The sequence below is a fragment of the Paramormyrops kingsleyae genome, chromosome 4 (genome assembly GCF_048594095.1).
Source record: "Paramormyrops kingsleyae isolate MSU_618 chromosome 4, PKINGS_0.4, whole genome shotgun sequence".
Classification (NCBI taxonomy): domain Eukaryota; kingdom Metazoa; phylum Chordata; class Actinopteri; order Osteoglossiformes; family Mormyridae; genus Paramormyrops; species Paramormyrops kingsleyae.
The window spans coordinates 31645918-31673271 of record NC_132800.1 but is presented as its reverse complement, the minus strand read 5'-3'; the positions used below and the strand labels follow the sequence as shown (position 1 = coordinate 31673271).

Below are 27354 nucleotides of genomic sequence, written 5' to 3'. Positions count from 1 at the left end.
CCAGGACAACTGAAAAGTGGATGGAAACATACAGCTCACTCTGATTAATCTCATCCATCCAGCAACCAATCAGGAAAAGCTCCCAATACAGACGGGTATACATACTATTAAAAATAATATATAAAAAGCAGTTTATCCGGGTTTATTCTGCAAATTTTCAGTATGCATTTAACAATGCTGTCACAATTGTTTCAGGGTTGGGCTTGGTTTGGGCTATGTGACTTCAACTGAACTGGCATTACAATTAATCTGGGGGAAAAAAAGCCCAATAAACAAAGCTTGACCAAAAACACAAAAATGAATCAGATCTTGAGAGCTGATTTAAGTCCTCCTTGGATGTCTCCCCCTTCTGGGATTTTCACTTCAAAGAACCAGGGAATCGCTAAAACGTTCCCGCCCTCCCTCTCCTCAGGAAACGTGTGCCCCAGCAGACATGTGATGCGGGAGACTGAAGTCCAGCAGCTTCTCTCTCCCCATCTCCAGGGAAGCAGCAACCCTGGCCAGGCCACCCCCCCCCCCCCCCCGTCAGCTGGCCTCCATCCCTCGTCTGTGGAGCCACCGCTTCTTGAAGTTCGCTGCCTTTGTCTTCTGATTCTCACCTGAGCGGAGCACAAAGATCTTAGATGCACATAATACAGGCATCCCCCTCCCCCCGACCAGCCAATGTGATCAGAGCTTTGAAAAGGGGGCAATGTGATCTAGCAGATTAGGACACAGAAGGTCAGTAGCTCAAATCCCTGGGGTGGCAGAGTGATGTCACTGTTGGGCCCCTGAGTGATGTCACTGTTGGGCCCCTGAGTGATGTCACTGTTGGGCCCCTGAGTGATGTCACTGTTGGGCCCCTGAGTGATGTCACTGTTGGGCCCCTGAGTGATGTCACTGTTGGGCCCCTGAGTGAGGCCCTTAACCCCAATTGACCCTGTCAATGTCGCTTTGGATAAAAGAGCCTGCTAAAAAAAGAAAATTCTTGGTCTGCTGCGTTTGCTTTACCCATCCAGTTAAGAGCCGAATTTACTACATATTATTAGTATTTAATTTTTTATTTAGCATAATTAGAGATAATAATTACTGCCCGTCGAACTCACACACTTTGGAGAGGCAAAGGATTGTGACAGCAGGCAGGTAGGTAGAGTTAACACACAATCGCCTGCTTGACTGCCCCAGGCAGGTAGGTAGAGTTAACACACAATCGCCTGCTTGACTGCCCCAGGCAGGTAGGCACAGTTAACACACAATCGCCTGCTTGACTGCCCCAGGCAGGTAGGCACAGTTAACACACAATCGCCTGCTTGACTGCCCCAGGCAGGTAGGCACAGTTAACACACAATCGCCTGCTTGACTGCCCCTCCCCCAGCTCCAACCAGAAGCAAACTCACCCCACTGCTTGGACACAAACACCACGGCAGCACCTTTGTTCTGGGCCCGTTTGTTTTCCAGCGACAGGAAGTGATTCACTGAGGAGGAAGCGGGAGATCATGTGACCAGCAGCCACATATAAGCGATGATTCGTCCCCCCAGCTTTGCCGTTTTGTCATCAGCTGACATCGGGCCTTTCTGGGGTTTATAACCAGACTATTTCAGGAACACCCCCCACAGCCTTTAAACCTGCGCATATTTGTCTTTACGTCATTACTTGTTAACGAGCAGATGACAACACACTCGCTGCCATTTAATGATTAACAATGGTCACGGTCTCCTCACCAGGGGCCCGGTTGGACTGGGGGCTGTACAGACGGGACTGCAGGAACTCGGCCGCTCTTTGCTGCTGCTTACTGGTGACTGGCTGATCCTGTACCCTCATCACAGCGTACCCCCCCTTTATTCTGCGCAAGAGGAAAAAAAAACCTGGAAATAAACACGTGCACCAAACCAAGCGTTACAGTCCTGCATAGCAACCCGGGGCAAACTCAACAGGTCGTCTTCCGATTAACACGTCAGTATAACTGGCCATCATTCGAAAGCCAGACAAAATTACCACTATTTTTCAAAATGACAATTTTACCCATAATACAGTACATCCACGTTACATTGTTACTAGAGCAATGTCAGGTTAAGTACTTCTTCTGGTATATGAACATGCACCACAGATAATTAAAGAATAATAGCTACTCTGTCTACTGAATTCAGAACAATGGATTCATCAACAACTGTTTATGCAGAACAAGCATACTATGTGCCAGATACAACAAGCTCATTTTTCCGGTAAAGCACTTTCTATTCAGCACATTTTCCCCACCTCCGTTTCTTGATTCTTTTCTTTTTCTTCTTTCCCGACGTCACTGTCGTCATCTCCTGCTCCTCTTCCTCCTGACTGTCAGATCCTTCCTCCTCCTCCTCTTTACTCACCTCTTCACTATCTGTAGTGCAGAGATTCCTGTCACATGCTCTAAAGTCTATAAATTTATAATTAACACATCTGTCTAAGTGGACAGTTTACAAAATGGAACATTTTTTTATTATTATTCATTTGCTGGTGAGGTTTATAAAGTAATGCCCGGCCTAAATGATGTGACAGCGCTTTAATGTCGGGGTTTCTGTGGCAAATTCTGAACTAATATATCATTATAAAAACCACATTATTCTACAGCTAGACATACCTTTTGCTTTCGGTCCCTTTGGATTTCTAAAAGACAAAACGGTTTTAAAAACATTTCGTTTCAGTTTATTACAAATATTGTTGATGTTATGCCATCGAGGTAGGCATTTACTTCGAGGAAGCCGAATCAATTTCCTCTAGAATTTCATCGGGAAGACGTCTTCTTTTCTACAGGCATAAAAAATAATGAAAATAATAAGTAAAAATGTCTTTAACCACAAACATACATAAGTAAAGCTGAACGTCTAAGACGGAATACAAATCTGTACCTTCTGCTCCTCAAACAGCTGCTGTTTCCTCCTCCGCTTTTCCTTCAGCAATTCCTTATCTCTGTATAGAGATAAACAGTTTAGTTAAGACCTTCACCTTCAAATAGTGAATCTTCTTCAACATGTAAGCAGGGTTTCTAAGGCATCACTGGTTCACTATGCACCTTCTGGCGCTGTCGATGGCTTCTTTCATGCTTCGAAGAGCAACCGCTTTTGAATCCTCAAACGTCACTTCGTCTGGAGCTTCGTCGTCGCTCGAATCAACGCCTAACTGTAAATGTTCTGTCATCTTTTTGCTTTCTGATTTTCTTTTTCGAACACCAGCGTCCCCACGCCGTTTATCCGCCATCTTCGAAACTATCTGCGACGATCGTGCGCGTTCAACCACAGAAAGCAGGTCTGTTAGAAGAAGGCAAATTACTGCGCGGCGCCCTCTGCAGGGCCGGATGTTTTCTGAAATTCTTATTATTGTAACTAATATTAATCGTGTTTTTTTTCAGTCAAGAGGTACATTGTTTCCTAATAAGACGAATGCTGCAAAATATTTTACTGACAGCTCTTCGTCTTCCCAATGACACATATATATTTTGTAAGCATAGCATATTGCTTCAGCCTTTTACATCCCACTTATCTTTTTAAAATTCTTTCTTGACATTGATTGGCTACATGATTACCTTGAGTTAGTAAGAAAATAAAATTTCAAAACCTAAATATGCGAATCAGTTTAGTGGAGGAAAAGCTAGTGACGTACAGGGACGGTCAGATAGAGAACCGTGTAGGTGCGCGTATTTATCTCCAGCAATTACGTATAAAGTGCCGTAAAGCTGATGAAGTCTTACAAATATGCCACGGTTTGGCCAAGCACAGAGAACTAACGCAAGAATATTACACCGTAGAAAGTTCAAACCTTCGACTGTTAGACCCTGGTAAGCATATAGGACTACTATTAAGTTTGAAAGTTGTTTAAAATATATTCGCACGCTCGGTTTTAGTAAAATATCTGAAATATACGCACTATTTTCCCTTTCAGCAGTATTGCCAATGTCACCTTCCAATCCAGACCTGTGTTACTGCACACCACCACAAACGAAGCTCCTACCGATCGATGCTTTGGCAGGTATCTGTAGTATAGTCACGCGCCTGAACACCATGAAGAACCCATTGGAGTTTACAGTGTTCCTCGATTGCTTTGGCACGCGGTATGCGTGAGACATACTTAACATTCTCAGGACTATAAGAGCATTTCTCAAAACAGTTCGTGCATGCAGGAGAAGCACTGTGGTTTAGCTGCAAAAGCCTGTAACTTACCCAAAACAATACATTCGTGTCTCAAAGGCAAGTCATTCCACTAATGAATTAGTCAGTGCCGCCAAAATGCAGTACAATTAGCATCGTTTTAACCATGAGAGTCAAAATCTGATCTGATCATTGTTTTGGGAATGCACAAATACCGTAAATACTGTAGCGCTATAACTTGTAGCTACATATTCATTAGGAAATACAAGATACAGATGTTGTCTGGGGCTGATATAACCAGTGAACACAGAGAGGTTTCGATGTGTTTACATATACTGTCAGTATGTCAGTGTAAGTCTGCTCCTGAGCTCCACAATTCTGAATGACAGTCGGCTCCCACTTTCTCATTGTCACTGACTGATCATTTTTCGTTACATATTCATGTCAGAGATACCAGTTTCAATACTCCACGGCTCTATATTACAAGATGTAAAGTTCACTGGCAAGAGGAAGCACTCGCATCCACATGTAACAGCTTCAGATCTCAAGTCACAGTACAATAGCAAACAAGAAAGCCACACAGCACTGTATAACACAGCAAAATGGTAATACAAGGACATCAGAATGACTGCTACTGGTCCAGTACTGTGTCATAGTGCTGTGGTGTCAGTTTGCCTCCTGTATTCTGTACTCTGTACAGTATGTGGATGAGATGACAACAAAGAACTTGACTTGACTTGAAATGACAACAAACCATGTAGTGGGGGAACCAAAAACACAACAATGTTGTATCGCTGCAGTGTATGGAATATATATTTAAGTCATTTTGATTAATTGTCATTTGAGAAACGCTCCAAAGCAATCGAGAAAAACTGTATTACTCTAAATGTATATCAATGGTTATATCAGCCCCAGACAGAATCTGTATTCTGTATTTCCTACTGGATATTTAGCTACAAGTTATAGTTATAGTACTATATTACTATACCATACTATACTATACTATACTATAGTATTTACAGTATTATAGCATACCCAAAACAATGATCAGACATTCTACCAATATATCTAAGCATTTTGACTCTGTTGGTTAAAACGACACTGACTGTACTTTTCATTTTGATGGCGCTGACTAATTCATTGGTGGAATGACTTGCCTTTGAGACATGAGTTAATTGTTTTGAGTAAGTTACAGGCTTTTGCAGCTAAACCATAGTGTTGTGCTATTTTGAGAAATGCTTGTATAGTCTTGAGAATGTTAAGTATGTTTCACGAAATGTACCAAAGCAATCGAGAAAAACCGTGAAACATTTGGAAATTTATGTGAAGCAATGAGAAATGACGTTCGTCTGTGCAGAAGTGACATTTTGATGTGGGGATTGCACTCGATGTCTTGCAAATTTCAATTGTCATTTGAAAAATGCTCCACAGCAATCGGGGAAAAACTGTAAATTGAGAGATGGTTAAAAACAAACACACATTTTACAATGAGTGTGGTTATGCATTAATCTCTATAACAAACCCAGATTGTGATTCCCTGTTATTCCTGCAATAAGTCGTACTTACGTCCATCCACCCATCCATTATCCTCCACTTATCTGAGGTTGGGTCACAGGGACAGCAGTCTAAGCAGAGATCCCCAGACCTCCCTCTCACTAACCACCTCCTCCAGCTCTTCTGGGGGATACCAAGGTGTTCCCAGGCCAGCTGAGTGATGTAATCTGTCCCGCGTGTCATGGGTCTGCCCCGGGGCCTCCTCCCCATTGGACATCCCTGAAACACCTCCCCAGGGAGCCATCCAATAGGCATCCTAGATAGATGCCCGAATCACCTCAACTGGCTCCTTTCGATGCGGAGGAGCAGCGGCTCTACTATGAGCTCCTCCCGATTGTCTGAGCTCCACACCCTCTGTCTAAGGCTGAGCCCAGCCACCCTGCAGAGATTGGGTGGCAGTCGAAGTCAGGGGCCTCGACGGACCAATCATCTGCAACCAAAACTGGTACTTAGTGTTATTTATACATCAGTGCTATATATATTGTACCATCCTGGTCTTGGTAAGAGCTGTAGTTTTATTGTAAGTATTGTTATTACTATGGCTGTTGCTTTCCTTGGGGTGTCCCTTGGGGGAAGAATGACTGAGATTTAGGGGGACCGTAAGACCACAAACAAGGGTGTTGGGAGGTTATTTGAGGTGGTGTTTGTGGGCTGTCTCTCTCTGTCTTTCTCTCTCTCTCTCTCTCTCTCTCTGTCTCTATCTCTCAGCTCATCGCCACAGAAGATGCCAGCTATCGGCCTCAGTCACGTAAGGTTCAGACCTGCTGTTACAGGGCTGATTGATTGAAAATGCTTCCATTTCATAAGAAATAACAAAGACTCTTTGTCTGTCCTCTTACAAATATTTGGGTTGGACTTAAAGCTTGACAATCATAGCTGCCTTGACAGACTGCCTTCCAGTCAGGCAGGCCTGCCCTCCCCAAAGTGTTCCCAGTGCATCCTGGGATAACCTGTAGGCTGACTGCCAGATGGACTGCCTTCCAGTCAGGCAGGCCCGCCCTCCCCAAAGTGTTCCCAGTGCATCCTGGGATAGCCTGTAGGCAGACTGCCAGATGGACTGACTTCCAGTGTAGGGTGTGTCCTTTGCGACTCCTGGGGTCACCTCATGGATGACTCGGGAAATTGGATAAACTCACAAATAAACTGATGCTGTTCTAATACTGTCAGATAGTTTAAAAATTATTGATTATTGTTAATGTGTTTGGGGGGGGCAGCAGGTAGTGCTGCATTGGATTAGTAACTGGAAGATGGATGTATGGACTAAATTTTAACTTAAGTTAAGTGTTCCTTGCGCTTGCACGAGCCCGGTCAGCATGCAGAGATGCATTATCCATGTGTCACGCTGACCCTGTTGCCGGGCAGATAGCCGGAGAGCGTCGAGCTTAAACGTCACCATGCTGGTCGCGCTGATTCATACTGAGCCGCGGAGCAGCTGCTGTTAACGGTCCAATGCCGTATTAATTAACAGTGCTTTTGGATCTTTGTTTTCATGATCAAAGGAATGAATTAGGAGGGGGCAGATATTCAGAAAGGGGGAACGAGGGACATAAACAACGATTAGGAAAAGGTGGGTGGAACAAACTCACAAACGAGCCCAAGCCTGCCATCTGGTGGTAAGATTAAATATATTTTCTTCACATCACAAAAAAAAAAAAAAATCGGTATACAAAAATGGAAATAGAAATGACAGCAAATACAATTTATTCCCAGCAAAAGAGACTGCCGACTGATTTTCCAGAAACTACACTGGCCGTGCCGGATCATCTAGCAGTTTACAAGGAGAACGACAGGTTCTGATGCAAGCCAGCCACAAGATCAAGAGGGCAGAACAGCGTGGGAAAATATGTGGGAAATGTGGGTAGGGAGGCCAGTGAAATGAGCAGAAGTGCCGTCTTCATCATAGGGAACTTAAGATAACAAGCTTAAAAAGACAGACATTCACTTTCATTAGAAAACAGCTTTCACCGAGGCGTGGCAGAACTACGAAATCCCCCAGCAAGTCATATATTTGTAATTTATTTACATACATGATACCCATAAAAATATCGCTTTCAATCTTGTATATATACTTTATATAATGTTACAAAATAATCGGACGTAAATACAGTTAAACGATAATACTGTGGTGAAAATCGCAAGTTATACAGTGCAGGGCTACTCATCACATAGAGCAGAAACTTCAAAAACAGCCGGAATCACATGGCAGAGGCGCGCATGACATCCTGATATCCTGTCACTAAAGGATTTGAGTCGCGCATGCGCTGCCGATCTGAGTCATCCGTGTTAAACCATTAACACAATAAACTATTCAAGTAATAAAGGACCACCTTTAGACCACCTGCCAAACCTGCACCCTTACCGATTATAGTTATAGTTAAGGACCAGCTCATGTATTTGCAAATATTTTCATAAGATGGATGATTACCTTAAATTGGCTGTACTGGCAAATCCCCTCACAGGAACTGGGCATATATATATATATATATATATATATATATATATATATAAAATGTATTTCGCTTGCTTTTAGTTACTTTTCAGTTTAGAGTTGTTTTTAATTGCTTTTGTATTTGGCTTTCAACGCTGGCGCATGCGCGATTCACAGTCACAGTTGACTCAGATCCTGTAGTGACAGCAAGTGATGTTCGGGTGAAAAATACTGACGTCACAAATCGCATTGATTTAAAGAGCACAAAGGTCATCTAGGTAAATGAAGCCAAATTTGAAAAAAAATTACACTATAAATGATAATACAAAAGATACAGATGCAGGGATGAGTCATTCTCTTGTCACAAGAACACCAATGTTTTGACAGTACAAACAAATTGTATGTGTTGTAACAGTAATCATAATGCTAAAACTGAGTATAAGTCTGTCTTTGTACAGCTTTTGTCGTGAATCTGCTACATTAAATTGCGTCTATTATTGTAAACATTCTGAAGTCACAGTCAATTTCTGACATTCCAGACTGCTGCAATGGCACCAAACTAGCGCTTAACCACTTATGCCGGAGTCACAGATACATTCTTCCATTTTATACACTACCATTCATGTTTATTCTGGGTGGAATCTGTGCCCCGTAGCACACTTCCTGGTTTCACACAATTAACATCTTCTCTTTGGGTCCCTACAGTGTGGGTCACAGTGCGCCATGTAATTTGGCATTTCACAGGGTTTCCAGGGAGACGTTTGTCATTGTTTAGATCACCGTCGGATTTTCACAGCACCAAGGATTTGTGGGAAAATAAGGACCCCACCACAAAAGTGGCTAACAGAAATATCACAGTAGCACAATGCTGATTTAAAATGTTAGACTGATCAACAGCCAGGATGCCAAAAAATACTGAAGATTTATAGATGTATTTTACCAGTCCCGTGGATGTGTGCTTTCTTTGTGCCAGGTCTCTGTTGATTTTGAGCAAATTGTAGTTTCCTTTAGATTAGTAGAAAATTGTCTAAATTTTCAGCTGCGAGGTTACACAAGATTGGAATAAAATACTGCATGTTACCCTGGTATGGGGCCAAAGCAGGAATTTTACACCGTTTTGGTTTAGTGACATTTCCCATGATGCCACTGTACAGCCTGTTACTGAAAGACTCGGATGGAAAAGGCGGGGCAGGGAGGTGGGGGGGATGATGTTATGCTGTATGGACAGCAACCTTCACATCTCCTGGACCACGATGTCGGCCACGCCGTGCACCTGCGTCAGCTGCCGGCAGTCGAGCGAAGCCACCAGCTTCCGGGGCCCCGGCAGGGTGGGGACGAAGTGCTCCGTCAGCGTGACTTTCGAGTGGGCACCCACGTCCCTGAGGGGTGACAGTGAGTCATTTCACCTTCCTGTGTCCACCATGCTGCATGCGTGTTTATTTCTAAGGACGAATCTCTAGGTTATTAACCCTAAATTCCTGTATGTTAGCTACATGAAAGGGTACATCTGTAAGCAATATTTTTAGATTTGGAAAAAGGAACACTAGGCTACATTAGCACCGAGGAGTCACGGGGGAACAACGGGAAGGGAGGGTCAAGGGTGAAGGGTGAAGGGAGACAGACACGGCTGTGGCATCTCACCCCACGGCGATCTCCCGGATGTTCTGCAGGCCCAGACCCTCCACCCGGAACACCACACTCTTCAGTGTGCGTGGCAGGGGGTTGGTGAAGGAGATTTTGGCCTCCATCTCTTTGCCAACAACAGCGTCCCCTATAGGCTGTAGTGACAAAGCACACCATGTCACAGTTTGGAACTCTCCTCCCTGGAGGGTTTGGGGGATATTTTTCTACAGACATACGGCCATAGGTCGTAATACCATTTGAGTAACCTTTACTCCATCCATCCACCCATCTATCCATCCATCCATCTATCCTTACATGTATCCATCCTCTTTTATTCCATCTTTCATTGCATCTATCCAACTTCTAACACATATGTCTTTTTCGTACGATTTGATTAAACTATACTGTATGATTATTCAACGCATACCAAGAATTATCTTATCTGCATCCGTCTGTGATTCGCCGTGGTTGTCCTACTGGTGACAGAATGAACGACCTGGTTTTTGCTCTCAATGTCTCACCGTAATCGTGAGGTCCGGGGTCCGGAGTCGGAAGTTGTACTGCGTAGCTAGAACCTGCTGGGTCTCATTGACGCGACCCGATAACGTCAGCATCAGAGCCGCATGGTCCACCAGGTGATCCTGGTAGTGCTGGTAGGGCAGCGTCCACTCGATGGTCTTCACTGGGAGGGGGTGGGAGGAGAGACGTTACTATGGGTCTCTAGGAATGTACCCCAGATGGCTGGCCCTGCACCCAGAGCGGTCAGTCGCTGAGGGAACGGGCAAAGGATGTCACTCTGAAGCAGAACCAAGTAAGGCGTTCCAGCCTCAGAGAAGAGAACATGTGACTCAGCGGCTTAGGACGCTGTGCCTGTCATGGGAAGGTTGCCGATTTCACCGTCGAGCCGCTGAGCAAGACCCTTAACCCCGAATCGTTCCAGGGACCGACTGACCTTGCTTTCTCAAAATGTATGATGCTTTGAATAGAAGTATATCCTAAATTAAATTATGTGATTTTAGATGAAAAGTATCAGGCCCAGTATACCGTCAAGGTGACACAAACAGAGGCGGAAACCGTGGGGCATCCGAGCATCTAAGAAACAGGTCATTCGACTTCGAAGATGCACAGTTTTAATGAAGGTGGTACAACCCTCTCCCAACCCGGTCCTCACGGACCCACAGACTCTCAGCGTCTTCGCTCCCTCCCAGTTCCCTGCCAAACAGTCCACATTCTTGCAAGAGGACCCGACTGGGAAACACTGCCCTGTAGCCCTCTCATACGGGGCCCTCCCACACGCTGGACGGGGGCCACACTGAGAATGGGGAGCCATAATGCCCCAGGAATCTCTGTCAGCAGCCAAAGAATCATTGAACCTAAGAATTCACATACCACACAATTTATGTTTGGATTTATCTCAAACTTTTAGGGAAAGGTTACAATTTATGTGCATTCCCTGGGATTTGAACCTACAATTTTTGCACAGTCGTAACAGTACTTTACTTGCTGAGCTACCAGAGCACCACAAATAAAAGCTCAACAGCATTACATAAATCACTGAAGGTGACAGTCATTACAGTCCTGCATATATAAATATATATAGACACATGCATATATTGCCATATAGAACCACTGAGATACTTGTGTGCTTTTCTTTACCTTCATTGGGCATGAGCTCAACGGGAAGCTTCTCTTTCTTGACGGTGCCCTTGAGCACTCCAGTGTAGTACATCACCGCCACCTGGCTGTGAAGGGTGGTACGGCGGGGATGTGCGCTGTTATTGTGCAGAATGATGATCAGTTGTGCATCATTCCCCATGCGGGGACCTTCGCCGTCCATCGTGACCTCGATGCTCACGTCCTCTGCTGAGGCCATGCCGTAAACCTCAGGCCTGCTGCCGTAGCGACTGGCGGTCTCCACGGCGATGCGCTCTTCTTCTGTGTCTGATGGGGAAGATGCCATTGAGTTGGGGCATAAGCCCCGCCCACACCAAAACACTGTGAAGCCTACAGAGAAGCCCACCCTCCACTTACCCTCTGGATACTTGTAGAGATTGGTGATGTCCATTCGATCGTCAGAGCCCACCGCCTTGGTGCTTATGCAGTGTCCCACCTTCTTCTTCTCCATGTAGACCTGACTGAACGTCCCATCCAGGTTCCTCTGCCAGTAGATTTTGTCGCTGTTCACCTGGGACACCCAGGGACAAGGAGACAGTTTCAGCGGAACATGGACATGACTGAGAACATGCAGAAGAAGAATGACAGAGGTAAGAGAGGGGTAGATATGTGGTACAAACTCAGGCAGTGTAATCAGACTGATATGACTGTAGAGGTGATAGAAGCTGAGATTTAGTAGAACAGAAATAGAGAGTATTGGATGCATGTGAAAATCATAGAGAAGCGCAAACTAAGCCCAAGCTGTAGAAAAGAGGTTATAAAAGTACCTCAGCAAACACGAAGGGCGTGTCGTGTTTAAGGTAGACCTGCCCGGTGCGTATGGCAGTCACAGAAGCTGGGCCGCAGCAGAAAATGCCCTGGCTGGTCTCCTGTGGGGTGGCGTCCACAGCCTGCCAGCCTCCCATCCCTTGGGGCAGGTCTGGACGGGCCATCCAGCAGTCATTCCACACGTGGAAGTTCCTAAAGCCACAGAGAGAGAAACAGGTCTATAAAGAAAGTAACGTAGTAGAGGGCACAAGTGACAAAAGCGAATAGGGGTTCCTCATGGCACAATTCTTGGAACAAGTATATTTTTTTAAATCATGGTCTTACTACATTAAAAATTCTTAATTATCAGCATTTATATAGTTAAGGGGTATATCTCCTTCATAATGGTGAATTAGTGTAACATTCAGATATAACAATCTCACTGTCAGAATGATCATCAAAGTGATGCAACCCTCACCAGATAGAGTCTGTGTTGAGGTCATTCAGGGGCTCCATGTTCTCATCAAAATAAACATCCGTTGTCAGGGAGACGTCCGTGTCGTGTGCAGACTGGAAGTTGGTGACGCTGCGAGTTGGAATGCCGAGGCATCTGAGCACTGAGCGGGAGAGAGCACAGGTCAAGGGGCCATTCGCATTCCTCACGTGTGTGTGAGAAAGGCAGATACACAATGCGCATGCATCAAAGGCGAACTTGCTGAGAGAAATGCGCTCGCCTAACCTAGATATCAGTGCAGAAATATTTCTTATCTGAAAAAACTCAAGTCGGTAAATTCCTTTGTGTCAGTTGTATAAACGCCAGCTGTAATAACAAATCTCCCCTTTACTGTCACGCCCTGGGTGCTCCGGAGAGGTTATGCTTAAGTGTGCAACAAGTATATGCAATCATTTATGAGATAGGAGTTTAGTCTAGAAGTTGTAATAAAATCAATTAGGCAAATCGGAACGATGCATTTTTTACATTTACTGCAACTGTAATGCCGAACGACTTAAAACTCAACCCATTTCTTTAGCCAATGGGTTTATCGGTCTAATTCAGGTTGATAACATTTCTCAAGGCTTCTTTAACCACTCTACTAACTGCTTCCAGGGAAACCAGAATGAGACCAGAGAGCTACAATGGAGCAAAGCAGCTAAATTAGAAATGGCTGTGTGACATTTGAGATGATATATGTGAGTCATTAATTCAGAGGCACAAACAGTGTACATGGTATGAAAAACACTTTGGCTGTAAAAAAAATAAACGCATCATTTAATTTTCAGGTTAAATTAAGCCAACAATGTCATTTTAATCCTTCTAACTATGCAGCATCATTAATCCCCCATTGGTTTATCCTGCTCAGAGTCTTAGGGGTCTGGAGTATATTCCAGGCGGGACAGGGCACAAGGTGCAACCTGCATGGCATGCCGGTCCATATAAAGCAACACACACACATACACTCAGTCACACACTATGAGTAACTCAGAGGTGCCCACTGCATGTCTTCAGATTGTGTGCAGACACCTGCATGACACGGGGAGAACATGCAAACTCCACATACAAAGCACTGGCCAACTCTGCACTGCTGTTTGTCCTGCACTGTCTTGTCCTGCACTGCTGTTTGTCCTGCACTGTCTTGTACTGCACTGCTGTTTGTCCTGCACTGTCTTGTACTGCACTGCTGTTTGTCCTGCACTGTCTTGTCCTGCACTGCTGTTTGTCCTGCACTGTCTTGTACTGCACTGTTGTTTGTCCTGCACTGTCTTGTCCTGCACTGCTGTTTGTCCTGCACTGATGTTTGTCCTGCACTGTCTTGTCCTGCACTGCTGTTTGTCCTGCACTGTCTTGTCCTGCACTGCTGTTTGTCCTGCACTGTCTTGTACTGCACTGCTGTTTGTCCTGCACTGTCTTGTACTGCACTGCTGTTTGTCCTAAACCACTATGGGCTCCCAGCAGCTATAAGCAAAAGAGTTTCATTGTGATCCATGGAACACATGTGACAATAAAACTTGAAAACTGATGAAACCTTTTTGCTAAGACAAAAGCATTAAAGGTCATTTCACCTGTGGTGGTGACCCCTGAGAAGACCCAGCACTGTCCGTACTTGACGGGCGTTCCGTTCTCAGAGTGGTACTTCCTCAGGATGTCCACGCTGCCGCTCCACGCTGAAGGGGAAGTCCCGCCCACGTAGTTCCCCGACCAATTTCCCTCAAGGACCCCACGGTCATCAAGGGAATTGATCTGAGACATAGGGAGAGAGTGAAAGAAAACGCAGAGTTAGATGGATCACATTGCTCTCTACCTTAATGGTGGAAAAAGGTACAGCAGTGGATGGACATCTCAGGTAATGGTCGATTGGAGACACCTGACTGACATTAGCGACTGTGACCTCCGCAAATAAAGAAGAGACAGGAGGCTCACCATGGCTGATATGACCCTCACTACATTGACAGGGTCTCCGCGGCCGGCTGACGGCGTTTCACTCTTGTCCAGAAGGAAGAGACACGCCTGTAGAATTCCTTCACTGAACTGGAAGGAAAGGGTAAGTGGATCACGATTCCATCTTTCATTTTCTCTCAATCTTTGCCCCCCTGCCAGCCCTGTTCCCCCTCTTCCTGTACCTGCCCGAAGTTCCATGTCCGCGCCCCAATCTGATTCTCCGTGCCATAATAGATCCTTCCTGTGTCCCTCAGGACGTATTCTGTCCTCTCGCTGTCATCGTCCATGTACACAGTGTCGTCTAAGAAAGAAGAAAAGAACAATCAGAGACGTCTCATCTGACGCACGGACACGTTCAGCCATGCGGCCACAACAAAGCGGGCGTGTCCCCGAAAACTCAATACAACCCCTGTCCAATTATAAACTCATGCTTCAAAAATACACCTTTAATGAAAAGTTATACAAGCAATTTTTGAACCCTCACAGTACCTGGGAAAAACATGGGAGGTCTTTCTCATAACCCTGCATGTTAATGTGAAATTTTTTTTTAATTCAGTGGAACATCTTATAAAAACAACTAATTCAGGGGAAAATAGTTTATATCTATAGATCCCGGAGGGCGACGTGAACATGCAGGGTCTGAGGTGCATGTGACGTGTCAGGGGCCAAACGCTTCTGCAGGACCTGGGTTATGTCTTACCTCAGCTGACAGAACCTCAAGCATTTTATCTGTGAGGTCCAGTGGGTTTATTCTGTAGCATGACTAGGAAACACTACGCATAAGATTCATAAAAGTGTAAGAAGGGGTTAGAGGGCACTTAAGGTCACTGTGGGTCTCTGGTAATTTCAGGGAAGACATTTCTATTGCGTGACATCATCTGCCCTGACCCTGGGCTGGGCGTGGCTTTGGCTGACACCCAGAATCCCCCTGAACTGGGAAGGCGTTTCCCATAAGCCCACCATCTGTTTTCTTTCTCTCTAACACATGGATGTGATTATCGAAGAAATGCCGTGAAAGGGTGTGTGTGTCTCTGTCTGTGGGTTAGGTATATAAATCCTGTTATTTTTACATTGTGGGGACCATTTTTTCAGTTCACCCAAGAAGAAACTCTATTTTAACAAAATCTTTGACTGAAATTAAAAAAATTCAAGTCTCGTATTTTGTTTGGTTACTTATGGTTAAGGTTAGGGCTGGGTAGGGGTTAAGGTCGTCATGTTGGGATTAGGGTTTTTCCCATAGAAATGAATGGAAAGTCCCACAAAGATATGAGTACAGGTCTGTGTGTGTGCGGGGGGGTCGGGGGGGTGGTGTGTGGGGAAAGGGAGGGTTGACTGAAGAAGATTAAAAGGTATATGGACTGGCACTGACCCTAACTCAGTCACGGGTTCGTTTACTGCTCACTCATTTGCTCACTAGTGTGCTGCCATATTAGCATGCGATTCTTTTTAAATGCCATCCTATGGAAAGGTGTTTTACTGGAGCGAGTCATGCTATGTGCCACGTTTAAAGGATGCAGAGGAGATGCGGAGAACGGGACATAAACTTCGACGCCGTAATGATCAAATGTGTCGAGCGTTTCTATGAGTGCGGAGATAAAGATGACATCATTGGTGGGCGGGGCAGTGGCAGGGTGCTGAGATAAAGATGACATCATTGGTGGGCGGGGCAGTGGCAGGGTGCTGAGATAAAGATGACATCATTGGTGGGCGGGGCAGTGGCAGGGTGCTGAGACAAACGGCAGTGCTGCCTGCGTGACTCTGACTCGTACCTTGACACCAGGGGTTGAACAGCATGTAGATGTCACTGCCCGGCTCATGCGTGGACGTGCCCTGTGGGCACTGCGTGGCCACCGTGAGCTGGTAGCGGCCGATTGCGGCTTTGGCCGACGAGTTGACGGACAGCAGGACCCTGGAGCTGCTCTGCTCCACGATTTTCGCCTCCCATCGGCCACCGTCCAGGTCCTCCACCAATGGGACGATGACGTGCGTGCCCTTCGCCACTACCGGGTTGCGTCCTGGCACACGCACACACACACAAACGCAAAAACGTGTTCCTGCCGTTCTTTTCCATCCCTGGCAACAATTTCATCCACATTTAAAAAGGGCAGAGTCACAGCAGGAGCTACAAAACGTTGCAGCAACAGGTTATTTATTAGTCTGTATCCTTAATTAAACTACCCTGCGTACCAGTCACAGATTTAACTGAGGCGCCATGTGACCCTCCCGCCCCCCCCCCCCCCCCCAGACATACACCAGCCGACAAATAGCCCATCAGATTGACTGCCCCCTGCTGGAGGCTTGGCCAGACCGCGCCCCGCACCTCCGCCGCACCCGGGCAGCATGTGACAGGCGGACCAATCAGCTGAGCGTACAGAGAAACACACTCACTGTGTATAAATAAAGTCTGATGCGCACCATGTGCCAGCGGCCCGTGGGCCCCCCCACATTCCAGGCTCTGAGTTTCTGACACGCACACAGTGAAAAAGCAGCCGTTTCTAAACACACTGTGTGCACACAGAGCTTCACTCCATGAGCCACCAGAAAACAGCGTATTTGCCATTTGTACAAGTACAACGGAATTTTTTTTTCTCTTCTTGATATCCCAGCTAGTGTCAACAGTCCATCAAGCACCTCAGAAGATTGTTTGGGGATTAAGGGCTTTGCTCAACGGCCCAGTGTGGATGTGACTACTCTCCCTAGTCAGGGACTTGAACTAGTGACCTTCTGATCACTGGCACAGAGGCCCAGCCCACTGAGTCACACGCCAGCCCTGCACCGGGATACTGCTGCCCAGTTAAGACCTTCATCTACACAAGCTCCGGCTGTGTGGGAGTGACAGTCCCAGGCAGGGGGGGGGGGGGGGGGGCGTAGCCTCGAAGCCCCATTCTGATAAACGGGTCGTTCTAACCAGAATGTAGCCCGTGGACTCGCCTTGAATCGACTGTGCTGACACAGCACCTAAGCTTCTTATTGTCCGTCAAAGTGTGATTGGCGAGTGACACAGCAAACCCATGATGACAACATGGGGAGGAGAGAGTGCGGCCACGCTAGGATGTGGAAACGGGGGGGGGGGGATTTCTGTCAAAGGGTGAGGAGGATGGGGTTCCATGGTCACCTGAGCAGGGGCACGGAGCTTCTGGCCTGCAGGAACCCGGGCCAGTTAGCAAAACAGACCGAGACCACCACACTGTAACATCACTGGGAGGAAACGTGACTCAAGGCGGCGCCCTCCGAAAGTGAAAGGGGTGTGGATGTGCGAAAAAAAGCAAGAGGTGTTGGAGGACGTATTAAACTCATTCCTGCATAGAACCATCAACACACGAACATACAGACTCCGTAGAAGCTGTAAAGGCTTCTATCCTCGGGCGGAAAAGCTACTAAACAGCTCATCAGGTTATGGTTACGGACAATTTGCACATTTCTATTGTTTTTTTTTTCTTTTACTATTTATTTGCTTTTTTTGACTTGTTACTTCACTATAGGGAGCTCTTGCCGAGACTCATTTTATCGCCTGTATCTACTGCAGTATGCTGTACGGTCGTGCATTTGATATATAAACTTTGGTTTGACTGATTTGAGCACGGGGGGGTACAGCCACATGCAGACACACACACGTTACTCCTGCGAGGTCCCCCCCCCATCCCTGTTCATTTTGACTTTCATTCTGAAACACAACCAAAGATACTTAAATGATTCCATATTTTAATCAGCCGACACAAATGTTAGACTCTTTTGGTTTTGGATGAAGTCTGTAAAAAAATTTGTTTTTCAGACGATGAGGAAGTAAATTCTGCCCACCGACACCTACATTTCACACATAAAGAGACACGTTTGACCGACAGTCACTCACCAGTCGTCAGCTCCAGACGGAGTTTGTCAGTGTTGGGGTTGAACGGGCGAGAAAGTTCGAGGGCGATCTGAAAGGTCTGGCCCCGCCGCACTATGAGGTCATCATTGTGGTAAAGGTCGGTGTGATGATCGCGCCGGTTCTGATCCGTTTTGGACTGCAGGAGGTCCACTGAGCGCACTATCAGTGCGAGCTCTTTAGGGCACAGGAGAAACAGATGATAAACACAATTTTATAATTTTATGATAAATGGATGAAGATTATCTTTAGTGAAACTGGCAACAATTGTACCAGGAGAATATAGTAATTATGCAAATGAGCTAGCTTTTAGCCAATGATATTAGTCTGATTCTACGATGGTAGCCAATCACAGCAGGGAAAAAGCTAGCCAATCACCCTCTAGCTCGCTGGCCTCGGTGTGAGGCTTGTAGGGCTTGTCAACTTCCTTCACGGGCTCTGGGGGCAGTTCGTCGGTCAGGTCCAGGGAGCCGCTCTGGTTGCGGTAGCAGCAGGGAGACACCCATTGGAGCCAGCGGCGGCACCCCCCACTCTGGGGCCGCTCTTTGCTCGGGGATACTCTGCTCGTGGGACCCTGCCCGTTACCCACGGCGACGGAGTGAAAGCGGCCCACCATGGAGCTGTCTCTGCTGGGCATCGTTTCCGCCGACATCCTGAGAACATCATTCATGCACAACACCTGTATTAATCCCTAATGCTTAAGTAACACACTGCATGCACGGGGTTACCCAGACTGAAGTCCAGGGGCCTACACTAAATAGAGGCTTCAGAAACGTTTACCACTGCCACCCTAGGGGCGCATGTGCCTCTATATATATACATCACAGCCAACACTAAAGCCAGGCGACAGAATACGTTGTACTAGAGGTATGAGTTTAATCATACGTATGTGGTTCATTCCCCTGCTGAAAGACCCAGATTGATCAGTTTACGCTGGTTGACCAATTTACCATAGTTGTCCAGCTTAAGGTACGTTTTCACACGACGGTTTAATGGTTTAGCTGGTCATACCAACATAAGCTGGTTTTTACCTGCTATTTTCAGCAGGGTCACGGAGAATGACTGTGTAATTCCCTACACACACAGCGCTTATCAACGAAAACTGAGAAACGGCCAAACCCCACATCAGCCTGGCCCACCGGCTGACCCCTGTCACCCCACCCCCTGCTACACCTCTCACTTCCTCCTCTGCAGGTCCCCTGCTTCCTCTTTATTCTTCAGCCTCCTGGACCCCCCACCCCCCCCGGTATTGACGTTTCCGTGCTGGATGGGATCCAGCCTCCCTATCTCGTGTTTTTCTTTAGCCCATTCCCACCGTTGCGCCATTCCTGCCTCTTGATTTATAGCAATTGCCCCCCCCCTGATATTGTTGGCCCCATTGCGAGCTCACGCCACCTCGGTCACAGGCGGGGCCGCGTTCCACACAATCCTCAGCTGTGCTGCGAGTTTTCAAGTGCTCCTCGTGACGGTCTTATAACTGGCCGTACCAGTGAAAAGCACTGGATTGCCACATAGTCATGGGGGCCGTGATGAAAGGAGAGGTTACAGCAGGGGTCACTGACATTTTTGAAACTGAGAGCTGCAGGGGTCACTGACATTTTTGAAACTGAGAGCTGCTTCACAGGTACTGAGCCATACGAAGGGCTACCGGTTTGAAACGGCCTCCTAAACTTACCTAAACTTCATATATAATAAACATGTTTTAAATGCTTTTTTTAGATATTGTCATTTTCAAATCTATATGAATGCACATGTGATTAAAGAAGAATAGCAACAGGATAAAATTTAAATTAGACGCTGCTCACTGGTGAGCTGTGCTATTTTTAGCACAGTTCCGCGGGCGACTCATGAGTTCCTTGGGGGCATCCTTGTTGGCATGTTGGTGACCCCTGGGTAGGAGAACGACCTTGTAGGATGGGGACGCAGAAGGCCGGAGCTGCTACGATTCATCCCCGTTGTGAGGTGTCGCGGGGAACAGGAACCCAGCCTCGTGGATAAACTTGCCGGTTAGAGTCTATGTGCAAATTCAGCTCTTATTACTGACGTCCAGCTGGCACTGGTTTCGGATAATGTTGGCAGGGCAGAGAAGAGCCAGCTGGGAGGATGAAGGAGCAACTTGCTTGTACAGGCAGGATGTTTTGCATCCTTTCTGAATTGGCCAATGAGTATATCGAAGTTAAATTTCACAATTAGTCGATGTCCTTCAGTGCGTTGATTTGATTGCGTTAAAGAGGAATGTGCAACTGTAATTTTAGTGCTATTGCGTATCTGGAACACATCCCATGGTCACCCCTGCCCCGCAAACGATCTTGCTGCCCATGACTCAGTGTGCACACCCCCTGACAATGCCCCTACAGTGTTCCTGAAAGCAACACTGGCATTTTTATTTTTGGTACACTGGAAGTATTGCACCACGCTATTCTGACACGATTGTCATAGTACCGCTAACGGGAAGTGGGGGCCCCAAATGGTACGAAGGGGTGATGTGTCAACTGCTGACACATGCCTGAAAAATCCCTTCCCATAACTTCGCTGGATATTAACCAGACAAGAGGGCAGAACTGAGGTTAGACCACAAAGAAAGTAGGCCCATGGTTCTGACTGGGTTCCGCGGAAAAGCTCCAGACCGTAAAGCCACTAGAACTGTAGGACACACACATAATAAGAGGCCTTTATAGAACATTCAAGCACGAAATGCGTATCTCCATTGAACAAGCCCAAAGCAGTCAGTGTTGTGATTGTGTCGCCATAGTAACCTGTCCATTTTGGCCACAAGTCAGACATGCCTTGCTCTACAACGTCTACAGTTTTTCCAGATCCCTAAATAAACGGGCACCTTGCGGAATACGTATGTTTACTTAACCCATCTTCCAGCTACTGAAAAGTGAATATATACTATGAAGAAGCAGAACATGAACGAGAATATTTACAAATGTAAAATTATTTCCTTGCATACACTTCTCCACACACCTCTGTACATCCTGCCGAATGCCATTCATACAGCTCAGCTGAGCTTGACTGAATTCAATCTGGCAAAGTATCTTCAGGGGAGACAGTAGAGCATTTCCTAAACTTTATTAGAAGGACTGGTCGAAGTCCAGCTCCCCCTACACTATTAATACAGCTTTGCCTTATAAAATAAACTAAGACAGATAATAGGTCATTTTTTAAGAGGTTTCTTCATGTACGACAAGCCTTCAGCTAATGTTACTGCCAGAGCAGCTGAACTTCGTTAGAAACAGCCACATCAAGTCTAACAAGCGCTTATTCAGAGCATGGCCTCAGAGGAGCGAGAGAGATGTTATTTATGTTTGCCTCTCTCTAAACAGGGCGCTTGCATTTAGCTCAGCTTCTCAAAATAGCCGAAACAAATCCTGACGGCTGACACTTCGCTGGAGAGCAGCGAGGGGCTCCAGCTATGAGGAACACTTGACCCTGAAGATCGCAAATCTGATTGGTCTATGAGGCAATTATCAGAGCCACAAACCACCGGCCTGAGGACACAAGTGGTAGGTTTCAGCACCCTAATGAATGCAGCCATCAAAACTCTGCACAACAATTCCTTGGTTGCTTAGTTCAGTTATTATTTCCAGGAAATGTTTATCGAAAGTGATTCAAATGTAAATAAAACAGCAAATGCTGGAAATGCTGTTTCCCACAAGGTTATGATCTAAGGTGCCAGATGTTGGCAAGCAGATGTGTGTGAAAAACCTTAGAGCAGCAGTACTCAATGATCTCGGAATTTGTCGATCGGGTGGTGAGGGGGGTGGGAGTGTGGGTGGGGGGTGTTAAAACCACACGCTGCGTGACCCACTGACAATGGCCCAGCGACCAACATGCTTCAGTGCTAAACATTATGGCCAGTGGATGGCTTTGGGGCAAACCAAAGCATGACAATTCTAACTAGAAAGTTGCACTCCATATGCCAGATGTGACTGTGCAGTTAGTGTTCTGCTCATAAAATATTTCAACCAAGAAACAACAAATGAACAACAGCCAACTGAGGCCTACAGTCCCACCGACAGCCAACCGAGGCCTACAGTCCCACCAACAGCCAACTGAGGCCTACAGTCCCACCGACAGCCAACCGAGGCCTAAAGTCCCACCGACAGCCAACTGAGGCCTACAGTCCCACCGGCAGCCAACTGAGGCCTACAGTCCCAACGATAGCCAACTGAAGCCTACAGTCCCACCGGCAGCCAACTGAGGCCTACAGTCCCACCGGCAGCCAACTGAGGCCTACAGTCCCAACGATAGCCAACTGAGGCTTAAAGTCCCACCGACAGCCAACTGAGGCCTACAGTCCCACCGACAGCCAACTGAGGCCTACAGCCCCACCGACAGCCAACTGAAGCCTACAGTCCCACTGGCAGCCAACTGAGGCCTACAGTCCCACCGACAGCCAACTGAGGCCTACAGCCCCACCGACAGCCAACTGAGGCCTACAGCCCCACCGACAGCCAACTGAAGCCTACAGTCCCACTGGCAGCCAACTGAGGCCTACAGTCCCACCACAGCCTATAGAAGCCTACAGTCCCACCAACAGAAATGGGCAACATGGCTGATTTATTCAAAGATGACATGAATATAATTATGAGAGATGGTGGTTAAATTGTAAATGTGAACAAATTTGAGTAAAACACCAACTCAGTCCCAAAAATAACTATTGGACAGCTACTGAGGGAAGATTAGTGAATACACACACACATACACAGGTTTGTAATTATATCTTTGTGGGTACTCTCCATTCATTTCTAAGGGGAAGACTCCAACCCCAACATAACAACCTTACCCCCTACCCAGCCCTAACCTTAACCATAAGTAACCAAACAAAATACGAGACTTTTGGCATTTTTAGTTTTTTGACTGCACTGACACAATGTCAAAATGACAGGTTTTTTTTATCACATTGTGGGGGACAATGTAATATAAACCTAACCCACACACACACAAATATATTCACTACCATTCAAAAGTCTGGGGACACTTTCAAGTTTTATGTCCATTAAAATAACATTGGATTGATCAGAAATACTGCGTAGAGATTGTTTTTAATGGAATAACAACAAAGGTCTACAGAGACATCAGCAACAATTATTCCTGTGTTCCAGTGGAATGTTGTGTTTGCTAATGCAAGTTTATCATTTTAAAAGGTTAATTGATCATTAGAAAACGCTTTTGCGATTATGTTAGCACAGAAAATTGCTGTGCTTGTTAAATAAGTTATAAGGCCCTTTTCCAACATTCTTTGTCTTCTTTGGACTAGTTCAATATCTGGAGCATCAGCAATTATGGGTTCGATTAAAGCTCAAAATGGTCAGAAACAAAGAACTTTCTTCTCAAACTCGTTAGTCTATTCTTGTTCTGAGAAATGAAGGTTACTTCATGCAAGAAATTGGCAGCAAACTGAAGATCGTGTACAATGCTGTGTACTACTCCCTTCACAGAGCGGCTCAAACTGGCTCATACCACAACAGAAACAGGAGAGGGGGCCCCGGTGCACAAATGAGCGAGAGGAGAAATATATTACAATGTAGTTTGAGAAACAGGCTAATCTCCAAGCTACCATTTATCTCCAGGATACTGGAAAAAGTTGTGTTCCCCCAGATCACCTCTTACTGGGACAAGTCTAAAATCTTTGATAAATTCCAGTCTGGCTTTAGAGCTCTGAATAGTACAGAATCTGCCCTGATGAAGGTACTGAATGACATTTTTCTCACTATCAATACTGGTTCTTGTGCAGTTTTTGTGTTGCTTGATTTTACCGCAGCTTTTGACACAATTGACCACGACGCTCTATAAAAAAGCTTAGAGGTAGAAGTTGGTTTGCAGGGTCCAGTGTTAAAATGGTTTATCTCCTACCTGAGAGGAAGAAGCTTCTCACTCAGAATAGGTAACTGCTTCTCATCCTCCACCCCCCATTAAATGTGGCGTTCCCCAAGGTTCAGTCTTAGGGCCTCTTTTTTTACAAAATACAATATTTTGTACCATTGCTGTGCAGACGACACAGTTCTACAGTACCTACCAGTTACAGCTGATAGCACCTGCTCTCTGAGGAACCTGCTCAACTGCTTGGATGATATTAAATACTGGATGGTGAGGAACTTCCTTCAACTAAATGAAAACAAAACCGAAGTAATTACATTTGGCCCCCAAACTCTGTCACTAGCCTTAGCAATGCACTTGGTCCCTTGTCCGTATAATGAAGTTAAAATCCTTGGTGTATTTTTGGACACGTCATTGAATTTTAACAAACAAGTCAGCAGTGTTGCATGGGGCAGTTTTTATCATCTCAGAACTATAGCCAAGTTAAAGCCGATTTTATCATAAGGACCTGGGTATAGTTATCCATGCTTTTATCACCTCTTGGCCTGACTGCTGTAATTCCCTGTATCTGGGATTGTCCAGTTCCACACTTTCTAGACTTCAAATGATTCATAATGCAGCTGCTAGACTCTTAAATGGAACAAAGAAAAAACAACATATCACTCCTTTTCCAGCTCATTTGCACTGACTACCTGTGAAATACAGAGCAGATTTTAAAATTTTGCCTTTTGTTTTTAAAGCACTCAATGGATTGTTTAACCTTCCTATTTCTTGTATGCACGTTTTCATATTATTCTATTTTTATATTTCATATTTCATCGTTACTCATATATTTATATATATATATATAGAAATGAGGAAATATTTTTATGTACGGCTGTGTCTTCTTCTGCTGGTCATGTGTGATGGTGAGTGTGTGTGTTTTTGGCGATTATTAATCTCCCTCCTAGATGTGTCTCAGACCGGAGCGTAAAAAACAAGATGCAACAAGTTTCTCTCTCTCTCTCTCTGTTCATTACGTGAAGAGAAAACTTATCCTTCGGCTGGCTCTCTCTCTCTTTCTCTCCCTAGTTGTTATTGCCCATTTGTGTTGGCAGTCATTCCTGAAGTCGCACTGCGGAGAGCATGCGGGGAGCTGACATAAAGAGAGAGGACGGGGAGAGTGCAGGGAAAGACAACTGATGTGATCTTCTTTGTGGAGTACTGGAAAACCTCAGGCCTGAAGACCCAGGAAGAACACAGAGCATTCTGACCACCCATGTGGTCACCATGCAGCAGTTAACATCAAACCTAATACTACTTCTTCTACTACTAATAATAATAGTCAATATTGGCCTTTGAGTCCACATATTGGCTTGTGTGTCATTTCATATGTCTTGGCTACTAGAAAAACCAGCTACAACCTCATGGCTTGAAAGTTAAAACTGCTGCCGCTTGCTCTGTCTGAGTGGCGCTTGTTTGTCTCCCTCTGTCTCGGAGTCCTCCCACAACCCAAAGACGTGCAATTCGCGTAGATCGGCTGCCGCAAATGGTCCGCGGAGCACGATGGCGTCAGTGAAGATTAAAGTTTGAGTCGCCTGTGAGGGACGGCCGTGTCACACAGGCCGTGTCCTTCACGTTCTCCCTGATAGGCTCAGAACATGGGTGTGGATTCCTGAGCTTCTAGATCTTTGAAAAACAGCTACTGGGTGGCCTACAGTTTAAATCTGCATTGCAGACAGGACTGGATGCCTCAGTCCATCCGTGCTTATGATTAACATAGACAATAAGAAAATGGTCTAGGATGTCCACAGGGCAGATGTAAGGGTAGACATATATCACAGCACTTAGTTTATTAATTAGACTGCCGTATTCCATATGATATGTTTGTTTTTAAGTTCAGGAAAAAAAAAACACACTGAAATTATTCAGAGGAGAAGAGGTGATACCCAAATATCGGTGGGAAATGATTGATGTTGCCAGTGAAATAGTTTATATATTCAGCAAAATAATAGTAAGTTATAGACTTTTTTCCATACTGAAATACATAAAAAGTTCTGAAATAGCCTACATATAAAGTATACATTAAGTCAAAAAGAAAAACTGAACTGAACACTGAATGTGAGGCATTTTAGATCTACCTAATGAGAAAAGATCTACAACAATTCCCAGTGATCTTAGACACAAATGGACAGATTAGATAGATAGATAGATATACTAATATATTCTACTTAAAGTTTTACTACCTGAGATATCCTGACAGACTCCACATTATTTAATACATTATCCTGTGCATTTTTAAATTACTATAAAATTTGCCAAGAATGCATTACAAATTGCCAAAGTTACTCTTGTAACGCCTCCTTGGTCGATACTATAATACCATAACTTTCTATTTATGGAACGTCTCTATTACACCACCCCCCTCCCAATTTTAACTGTCTAAAACTCCTATCGCATGTCTCCGAAGTTCAGCATTATATAGCTCCGTCTTGTTTATGATTATTGCAGGTCCCATCATGGTTAGCGGTAAGAACTGTAGGCACGTGCCAGCAGCCCTTATTATTATTACTTGCTAATGTCACAGACCGTTAATCGGGGGTGTCACTGCCGCTTCAGTATAATCCTCGTGATAGCACTCATTAGAGTCACATATCGCTGTCAAAGAACGACTTCTCATATAAGCCTAATATATTGTGGACACTACTAACATTGAAGGCACGACGTTAAATTGCAATCGTTAAAATGTACTCACTTTTCCTTGCGTCTGAAGTTTTTTGTACGCTGTTAGTTGCGATTTAACAACTGCGCTGTTCTTGCCGCTCGAGTGAAACGTCAAGACCCGATTTCTCTTTTTTGCTCTTCAGATGACTTGCTCTTCCTCCACGACTTGAACTTGCACTGGAATTTAAGAGTTTCACAGATTACAAGTGGAAGAAATACCGACGCGCCCCCCCCCCCGTACCCGCCCCTTTTACTACCCAGCAGTAATATCAGAGCACATGGCCTTGATGCGAGATCATTGCATAAGAGGCAGGATATCACTCGCACAAGGGGCGTCTTCCCCTCTTTGACGCACTACATCTTAATCATATGCCTTCAGTCACCGGGCCCATGTCA

General features: G+C 45.5%; 2 protein-coding genes and 1 long non-coding RNA gene across 5 annotated transcripts; 1 reads left to right on the top strand and 2 right to left on the bottom strand.

Moving 5' to 3' along the window:
* Positions 1-508: 508 nt before the first annotated feature.
* On the bottom strand, positions 509-3399 carry nol7 (nucleolar protein 7). The gene is made up of 8 exons (XM_023815540.2): positions 3030-3399; positions 2866-2926; positions 2709-2764; positions 2598-2623; positions 2237-2357; positions 1702-1823; positions 1377-1454; positions 509-599 (listed from the first exon to the last, which is right to left on the bottom strand). The coding sequence occupies exons 1-8, from the start codon at positions 3212-3214 to the stop codon at positions 526-528; spliced, it is 723 nt and encodes a 240-aa protein (XP_023671308.1). The 5' UTR covers positions 3215-3399; the 3' UTR covers positions 509-525.
* A 206-nt stretch (positions 3400-3605) lies between these two features.
* LOC140588820 (uncharacterized) lies at positions 3606-25539 on the top strand. Of its 3 annotated transcripts, none has more exons than XR_011990018.1 (5): positions 3606-3791; positions 3896-3982; positions 11836-11970; positions 14579-14667; positions 25327-25539. It is a non-coding gene; the product is annotated as an uncharacterized lncRNA (long non-coding RNA). The 3 variants fall into 3 exon arrangements; XR_011990017.1 differs by lacking the exon at positions 25327-25539 and adding an exon at positions 14819-15723; XR_011990019.1 differs by lacking the exons at positions 11836-11970; positions 14579-14667; positions 25327-25539 and adding exons at positions 7155-7268; positions 7366-7502.
* LOC111840041 (protein-glutamine gamma-glutamyltransferase K-like) lies at positions 7264-27186 on the bottom strand. Its single transcript, XM_072711156.1, has 14 exons — positions 26990-27186; positions 18808-19082; positions 18415-18606; positions 16334-16579; positions 14747-14865; positions 14547-14654; positions 14189-14366; positions 12606-12744; positions 12148-12340; positions 11738-11891; positions 11363-11647; positions 10228-10388; positions 9725-9861; positions 7264-9462 (listed from the first exon to the last, which is right to left on the bottom strand). The coding sequence occupies exons 2-14, from the start codon at positions 19079-19081 to the stop codon at positions 9318-9320; spliced, it is 2331 nt and encodes a 776-aa protein (XP_072567257.1). The 5' UTR covers position 19082; positions 26990-27186; the 3' UTR covers positions 7264-9317.
* Between the last annotated feature and the right edge of the window lie 168 nt (positions 27187-27354).

Excerpts from the sequence above, each read along its gene's own strand:
- nol7 (XM_023815540.2), bottom strand. The coding sequence starts at position 3,214 with ATGGCGGATAAACGGCGTGGGGACGCTGGTGTTCGAAAAAGAAAATCA. Across the intron at positions 2,624-2,708 it reads ATTGATTCGGCTTCCTCGAA|AAATCCAAAGGGACCGAAAG; the intron begins GTAAATGCCTAC and ends TTTGTCTTTTAG. Across the intron at positions 600-1,376 it reads GTTTGTGTCCAAGCAGTGGG|GTGAGAATCAGAAGACAAAG; the intron begins GTGAGTTTGCTT and ends TGCTCCGCTCAG.
- LOC111840041 (XM_072711156.1), bottom strand. The coding sequence starts at position 19,081 with ATGTCGGCGGAAACGATGCCCAGCAGAGACAGCTCCATGGTGGGCCGC. Across the intron at positions 14,866-16,333 it reads GTTCAACCCCTGGTGTCAAG|ACGACACTGTGTACATGGAC; the intron begins GTACGAGTCAGA and ends CTTCTTTCTTAG. Across the intron at positions 11,892-12,147 it reads CGCCCTTCGTGTTTGCTGAG|GTGAACAGCGACAAAATCTA; the intron begins GTACTTTTATAA and ends TGGGTGTCCCAG.